Here is an 8,350-nt window from a genome sequence, read left to right as displayed (position 1 = left end):
CCCTTTTTTAACAATGTTCGCAATAATTTTGGACTTTCGTTATTTTCTGTCTCTTTCAGAATTTGTACAAATAAACAACACAATCGAATGTCATGTCCCTTCTAACGAATGCAGTAAAGCATTTCTTTCGTGCAAACTAAGCATGCAAAGTGTCGTTTTATATGTACAGTAGCTATGTAACAACAAAGCAAATGACACGATTTGTTCAAATCATGCTATCAAACACTGCCATTTCTATAAAAGAACTTTCCAAATGTAAATATCCTGACACTAAATCTGAACATAGCAAAATTATTTCACCTCTAATTATATACAACGAACTCATTTGCTATAAAACATTAACGTCTTCAAAATAGTCAAGTGTGTACAGTTCTGCCTTCACTAAGCACTATTAATGCCCGTAATACAATTTTTATCGTCTTGTATAAACTCTTTGAAATTTTGTCTCAGAACCAAAATAGCATCTGCTTTAAAATAACCTGTACACCAAATATTTGCGTCAACACAAATATGCACATTATATACATTCCTTGATTCCTAAAAAATCTTTACATTGTATCCTTCAAAATAATAACCCATTGCCTTTTATAATCATGCACTTCACATAAATCTACACTTTAAAAGCAACACAAAATATGCTTCCAAATATCTCATATGACATTTTAAATACATGCAAGATTTTTCTCTCCTGAGTTCCTGACAAATATTTACCTGAAAAGTGGAACATGACCCAAAGTTTTGTATTTGACTTTTGTTTTCTACTCCCTTTTTTCTGTCACAGAAATTTAAATTTAAATATTCATATTCTAGCAATTACATCATAGATGATCAAACAATAATTCATATATTTTACATATTCAATATTTCTATTATCTTCTCTTTCAACTTCTAAAAGACATCTGTGTCACTGTGCCCACCATTTCAAAGGTACATTGTACATACATTTTACACTCCTCAAATGCAATTCACTGAATAACAAAATATGCTTATGAAACTGTTAGAAATAGCATTCAAATTGGCAAGAATCTTTTCTACATGTATACATAAAATGCATTTTCACTGAGTCTCTGTCTATATCATGTTCAAATAATCTGACTTTTTCTTTTAAATGTCCAAAGTCTGAGTTTATTCCTTAGTCAGTCCATGATAGCCAGATTTTGCACAATAATCAAGTCTTTTAGTCTTTTTCGAATCTGCATACTCTGTGCCTCTGCTGCCATCTCTACGGCTTGATTACGCGACAGAATAGAAGGTGCAGAGTGGTCCAACTTGTGACTCCTAGTGAACAAATTCGCGTTTGGTCCAATGAAAACATTTCACTTGGTAAATACATGAAGTGGCGGCGCTAGGCTCGCACCATATATCACAATGATAATCTTTTCTAAAATCAACATTTTCCAAGCTTGTGATCCAACAATTAAAGGCTTCGCGATTGATCCAAATATAGACTTGAGCTTTATTATGGCGGCGCTAGGCTCGCACCACTTATTACTTCACACATATAATTATCACAAACGGACTCCAAAATTGATTTCCAACTTGACTTGCTCCAAAATTTGATGAGTTGGTCCCGTGAAGAAACTTAAAAGGTGTCTCAATAGCGTATATCTCTTATGGAATCACAATTTCACAAATTCAAAGTGCTCTTGAATCTCCTTCCAAGAGGAGACACAGTTTGCTGATGGGTCGCGAATAGGTGCCCGTCTTGGTCTTCACCTCCGCCCGTCGAACCATTCCCTGTCGATCTGGAGTGATGCCGATGATTACTCCCATGAGCCAGAAGTTACGAGGTGCTGTCTCGTTCACTACCAGCACTACGTCACCAACCTGGATGTTGCGACTAGGATGTACCCACTTCTGCCTGGCCTGGAGCTGCGGCAAGTACTCTCTCAGCCAACGTCGCCAGAAGACGTCTGCCAGATATTGAACCTGCCGCCATCTACGTCGTGCGTAGCAGTCGGTCTGCCTACTAACCGATGGGGGTAACATCGGGGTAGCCTTCAACGTCAGGAGCTTGTTTGGTGTCAGAGCCTCTAGATCGTTAGCATCGTCTGAAACCCTGGTGATGGGTCTGCAATTGATAATGCCTTCTATTTCACAGAAGAGTGTCTGCAAACTTTCATCCGTCATGGTCTGCTGTTTGGTAAGGAAGAAGAGCAGCTGTCGAATCGTCCTGATCTGTCTCTCCCATACGCCCCCGTGGTGTGAACCTCCAGGTGGATTAAAGGTCCACTTGATGTTTACTTGCAATAGTGAGTTGCTGAGCTGGGCCTGGTTCCAGCTCTCAAGTTCTTTTCTTAGTTCTTTCTCAGCCCCAACCAAGTTCGTTCCATTGTCCGATCTCATTTCTCTGACTGCTCCTCTTCGAGCAATAAATCTCTGAATTGCTGCGATACAGGAATCCGTATCTAGTGAATCAGCCTTCTCTATGTGTATGGCCCGAATGGCGAGGCAAGTGAACACTACGCCATATCTCTTGACTGTAGAGCGTCCTCTTTTCACTCCTATCGGCCCAAAATAATCGACTCCAACTCGTGTAAAAGGTGGATCGTCCGGTCTCAGTCGGTCTATGGGTAGGTCGGCCATCTTCTGTTGGATTACCCGCCCTCTTTGACGTCGGCACTTGACACATTTCTTGACGACTTTCCTGATGGCTGAAATTGCACCAACTATGTGATATCGTTGCTGGAGTTTTGCCAAGACATAGTTTCTTCCCATATGTCCTGAGTTTTCATGAATGTGCCGCAAGATGAGTTCAGACACATGTCCTCTCTTTGGTAGGATGACTGGATGTTTTGCTTCTTCAGGCAAGGCTGCCTTGTTAAGTCTTCCTCCTACTCTAAGTAGGCCATTGTCCATCTGAGGGTCTAATTTGTAGATAGGGCTTGATTTTCTGACCCCTGGCTGCAACCTTCCTGTCCTTTGGTTGACATCGTGTGCCTGTTTCCTCAAAGCCACAACCTCTACTGGGAACGCTCTGTCTTGAACGTGTATCAGTATTGCTTCCTCAGCTTGTCTAATATCTTCCACTGTCAATAACATGGGTGGATTCTCTCGTGTGTTCTGCTGACCTTTCATTTTCTCTTTCAGCAGCCCTTTCAATTTTAGTAGCCATGCTACTCCCTTTCTGAGGTGGTACCAGTCTGAATAATGGTTGATCAATCTTTCCAGGACATCATCTTCTTCCTCTTTGCTCACAGCAGTGGCCATACATTTGCTCTCACTGGCCGTTACTTCCGAGACCTCTGTAACGTACATCTTCTTCTTCTTCACCTCGGGATCATTGTTTACGTCGTGTGATGCATTTCTGGGTTGCTTAGGCCACTGGTCCTCTGAAGCTTGAAGAAATTCGGGTCCTTCCTTCCAGAATCTCATTGCTAGGAATCGATCTACCTTGACTCCCCTGGAGCATACATCTGCCGGATTCAGCGAAGTTTCTATGTGGTGCCATTGACTTGATTCAGATCCTTCTTGTATCAGGGCAACTCGGTTGGCGACGAATGTCTTAAACCTCCCTGTTTCGCTTTGGATATACTGTAGTACAGAGGTACTATCAGTCCAGAAGAAGGTCTCATCTACTGGGATGTCAAGTTCTTGTTTTACCATTTTGTCTATCCTTACTGCTACCGTGGCGGCTGTAAGCTCCATTCTCGGGATCGACGTCTGTTTAAGAGGGGCCACTCTAGATTTGCTCAAGAGGAATGAGCATTGGACTTCATCCCTGGTATTCACCATTCGCAAGTATGACACTGTTCCATATCCCTTCTCACTTGCATCTGCAAAATGGTGCAGTGTCACAGACTTTGGGTTTTCATACCCCTCTGGCTTCAAACACCTGGAAAGTTTAAAGTCTGACAGTCTTGGGAGTTCTCTTTTCCATGTTTCCCATTTTTTCAGCAGGTCTGGTGGAATCGTCTCGTCCCATCCTAATCCTAGTCGGCAGAGGGTCTGAAGTAAGTGCTTTGCAGGGAGTAGCACTGGGGAAGCACATCCTAGTGGATCGAACAGGGAGCACACTGTTGACAAGATACCCCTCCTTGTGGCTAGCTTGTCTTTCAGCTGAATCTTGAAACTGAAAACATCTTCATCTGTATGCCACAGCATGCCAAGTGCCCTCTCTGTTGGCAACTTATCCTTGTCAAAGTCTAGCTCCTGCACTGTACTTGCTCTCTCCTCCTTGGGTATGGCATTCAATACTCTTCTGTCATTGCTCACCCATTTTGTGAGGTGGAATCCTCCTTTCTTACAGGCTTCTTGTAGGCCCTCTGATAGCTCTGCAGCTTCCTGGACTGTTGAGCTTGAGTACAAACAATCGTCAACATAAAAGTTGCGCTTGATGATATGTGCCACCTTGTCCTCTGCAAAGTCTTCTGCTGTGCGCTTCAGGGCATAATTGGCACAAGCTGGTGAAGATCTAGCCCCAAACACATGAACAGTCATGCGGTATTCCTCAATAGGTTGAGCGACATTGCCATCTGGCCACCACAGAAATCGATGTAGATCCTTTTCTTCCTTTAGCAGTTTCACTTGTGAGAACATGGCTTCTATGTCTGCCATTACTGCTATGCGGTCTTGACGAAACCTTGTTAATACACCCACCAAACTATTTGTGAGGTCCGGCCCCTGTAGAAGATTGTCATTCAGTGACTTGCCCTTGAAAGAAGCTGCACAGTCATACACCACTCTAATTTTTTGCTTCTGTGGGTGATATACACCGTGGTGAGGAATAAACCACATCTTTCCATCTTCTCTAAGGAACTCGTCTTCTGGTACTCTTTCAGCGTACTGTTTGTTCAGCACCTTATCCATAAACCCTGCATACTCCCTATGGAACTGCGGCTGTCTTGCGAACTTCCTCTGCAGGTGGTTGAGTCTCTGCTCTGCCATGGGCCTGTTGTTGGGCAGGTCGACGTCTCCCTTGAATGGCAGTCCGATTTGGTAATGCCCTTGTGTTAGCTTGATGGATCCTTCAACCTTTTCCATAAATCGTTTATCCTCTTTGGATTCTTCGACTTTATCTTCCATCAAGCGTTCTGAAAACTCAGTGTTGTAGAGATTATTTAGCTGTTGCTGAATATCTTCCATCACGTGGACTCTGTGGGAGGCTATCTTGGACCCACTTCTCTCTTGCTTGCAGCTTCCAAAAACCATCCACCCTATGATAGATTTGCAAGCGAATGGTCCGTCGTTCTGACTATTGATAACCTGCAGTGGTTCCATTGCTTTAGGGACGTTATTGCCAATGAGGATGCCCACGTCTGCATTGATCTCCGGCAAGTTTATTTCTTGTAAGTAGGGCCATCTTGCAATGTCATTCCTTCTCGGTATGTCTGACTTGTCTACAGGGATGGGCTGTATGTAGACGTCAGAAAGTGGTATATATGTGTTCTCATTCACATCAGCTACCTCCAGGTCTTGCAGTATGCAGGTCTTGACCAGCTTATCATCTGTTAATGTTTGAAGCTGGATAGTGCGCGTTCTTCCTCTGGCATTTAGTTTGTTTTTTAACTCTTCTGTGCAGAAAGTTGCGTTACTCCCGTTGTCAATGAATGCGTATGTGTGTACACATTTCCCTGTCTGCTTTGAGCGTACAGTCACAGGCACAATGGCCGGTTGGGAGTCCTGCATAGAAGTGCGGTTGGATAACGTGCGCTTTACGTCTGGGAAATTTTCATTTCCAATTTCTTCTCCTTCTGTTTGTCCTTCCAAGCTTTCCTCCTTCTTCCTATTAGCTCCAACGTCGTCATTAGTACGTTGTTTCTCTGATTCACCATTCCTTTTCACTTGTTTCGATGGTGCCCAATCTCTATGAAGAAGGGTGGGGTGTAACCTTTGACAAATCTTGCAGGTCGTCCTCTGTTTACAGTCCCTGGCAAGATGTGAAGACTGAAGGCAGGCAAAGCACAGTCCTTTGGATTTGCAAAATGCAAGTTTCTCCTCATGAGGTTTCTTTCCTAGGGCCTTGCATTCTGCTGTAAGGTGATTTTCCATGTCACAATACAAACACTTCGCTTCCTCGCTCTTCTTCATGCTGGAGCTGAAGCCCTGTTTCTTCCCTGGAAAGGGTTTTGTCTTTGTCTGCGTTTCTCCAGCTCTGGCAGGTCCTACAATATTGCCATAGATAGGGTTGTTGATTATCCGGGCCTGTTTACTAATGAAACTAACCACGTCTTTGAATGAGAGTGGCTCGTCCCGATTCTGGAGTATGCCGTCGACATAGCTCCTCCATCTATCTCTCAGCCTGAACGGCAGCTTTGATATGACCATCTTCAAGTGTTGTGCGTGGTCAATCTCCTGTTGAAGGTGTAGGTCCTTAGCCAAATTGCCTAGCTCAGTCACAAACAATGAATAACTAAGCAGGCCTCCGGATCCTCACCTCTAATGTTTGGCCATGCCATTGCCTTGATGATCATAGAGTCCAGAACATGATGCTTATCGCCAAACTTGCTTTCTAGCAGCATTGTTGCCTTGTTGAATGCTGCCTTGGAATCACCTCCATACATGCAGCTTCTGACCATCTCATTCGCCTTTCCCCTAGTATATTGTTCCAAATAATATAGTTTGTCAGAGTCCTCCGATGTCTTGGACTCTATTACATGCTGAAAAGCCCTCTTAAAGGCGTGGTAGTTCAGGGGATTCCCGTCGAAAGGCTGAATGTTCCTTTGCGGTAAGGCGGACTTCATATGACATTCTAAGAGCATATACGTAAGTTGGGTTTGTTGTCGCTGCAGCTCTACCCAATCAACATCACTATCAGAATTTGTTCCACTTACTCGTACATCTTGCAAATGTTCTCGGTTCTTGCGTCCTTGCGTTGAACTCTCTTCTGAGCAATCTGCATTCTTGACTTTGTGACTTGTTTGGTTCCTATCACTTTCATGTGTTACATGAGCAAAGGTTGGTAATGCAGGTGGCTGGTGAAAAGCTACCGTATCGTCGAACTGCTGTAATGCTGCTGCTTGGGCTGTAGCTGCAGCTAATTCGGTCTCAACAGCAAGTTGCTCCTTTCTTCTTATTAAGTCCTGCTCTTCTTTCTCGAGCTCCTGTTTCCTTTTTAAACTCTTCAACTTTGCTTGCAATTCTGCTCTCTTCATGGCTGTTTCCATCAAAAATTTCCTGGAATGTGATGTTGATTTGCTTGATACTTGAGATACACTGTCATCTACTTCAACCCTCTCCATCGCTGAATGTTTTCCTGCGTTCATTGAAGGAGAGTCAAACAGTTGGTTGACTTCCATCCATGGGTCTCGATCATGCAGTAACGGGTCCATCCGAATACTAGTAGCTGGATCTTGTTCATCCTGCCCTTCCATGATGATCTGATCCACTGACACAACAATCCTAATGTGGGGCTGTATCCATGACGGCTGCTGTCAACCTAAGGCTTTCAAGTATGCATTTCATGTGCTTATTCTTCTATACCACATTCACTGTTGCAGGTTTTCCAGCCTCTTTCCATATTCTGCACCGCTTGTAACTCAGGCGATATCAGCTGCAGCTAACCGGCATATTTCTGATTTCCAAAAACTTCCTGAAATAGCTCCACTAGTAGTCTAGTATGTATGCCACTAGACTAGACCCTCTACTCTAGCCTTCTGTAATTAAGAGCAGTAGCCAGTAGACATATTCTCCATTCTTGGCTAATCTCTGACTGACATTTGTCCATTCAAATCAACCGTAACATCTGGCCTTCTGGGCATCTAAATATAATGTAGATCTGGTCTAACCTCTATAGACTAGACTGGAGTCTAGAAATCTAGTCTTAGTCACTGTAGATTCTACGTCTACATCTCAAGTAGATATTTCAGGATTCCAATTTCTTTATCCTTTTCAACAGATTCCTGAATGCTAACCAGTCTCTTTATTTAACATCGTTAGGCCTTCCTCTGTTAGCTTGTGAAACTAGAATTTTAACTTAGAATGTGGGTGCAAAATGACCTTGAAGTAGTCAGATAGTCTGTCTTTAGTTCTCCATTTTTAGACTAGGTCTGGAGGTCTAGGCTTAGACCTAGACATTAATTCTCTGACTGTATTCTGTCCAATCACGTCATTCTTTCGACTTAAAATACACCCACAAGTGATCATGCTCTATTCATACTCATAGACCTCTCTAGTCATATTCTCATTTATCAGACTGGTACTGCACTGGTCCCTTGTTGTTCACGATCACCTTTGACTGGCCAAGAACCCAAGTTCACCTTATTATAGTTTCAACGCTCCTCTCAGCTCCGTTCCGCCCTTTAATATCTCGCAATCTGACACTATTCACACGTACATCGTCAATCCACGTACCGTACTGTAGAATTGCAATTGCAAGTGTAGAAATCAATTGTCGAATACCAATATAATG

At 43.2% G+C, this 8,350-nt stretch overlaps 2 protein-coding genes across 2 annotated transcripts; both read right to left on the bottom strand.

Annotated features, from left to right (window-relative positions):
- Positions 1 to 1,635: 1,635 nt before the first annotated feature.
- LOC100889640 lies at positions 1,636 to 6,267 on the bottom strand. Its single transcript, XM_003731795.2, has one exon. It carries the CDS (start codon positions 6,265 to 6,267, stop codon positions 1,636 to 1,638), a length of 4,632 nt encoding a protein of 1,543 aa, XP_003731843.2.
- A 68-nt stretch (positions 6,268 to 6,335) lies between these two features.
- Positions 6,336 to 7,313, bottom strand: LOC115920255. The gene has a single exon (XM_030975660.1). The coding sequence runs from the start codon at positions 7,311 to 7,313 to the stop codon at positions 6,336 to 6,338; it is 978 nt and encodes a 325-aa protein (XP_030831520.1).
- Between the last annotated feature and the right edge of the window lie 1,037 nt (positions 7,314 to 8,350).

Source organism: Strongylocentrotus purpuratus, unplaced genomic scaffold, assembly GCF_000002235.5.
Source record: "Strongylocentrotus purpuratus isolate Spur 01 unplaced genomic scaffold, Spur_5.0 spur5_scaffold_8, whole genome shotgun sequence".
NCBI classification, from domain to species: domain Eukaryota; kingdom Metazoa; phylum Echinodermata; class Echinoidea; order Camarodonta; family Strongylocentrotidae; genus Strongylocentrotus; species Strongylocentrotus purpuratus.
Note: the sequence above shows the minus strand (reverse complement) of the source record. Positions and strands in the feature narration are given on the sequence as shown.

Bases quoted from the DNA above. Each gene is read 5' to 3' on its own strand.
- LOC100889640 (XM_003731795.2), bottom strand. From the start codon at position 6,267: ATGGTCATATCAAAGCTGCCGTTCAGGCTGAGAGATAGATGGAGGAGC.
- LOC115920255 (XM_030975660.1), bottom strand. From the start codon at position 7,313: ATGGAAGGGCAGGATGAACAAGATCCAGCTACTAGTATTCGGATGGAC.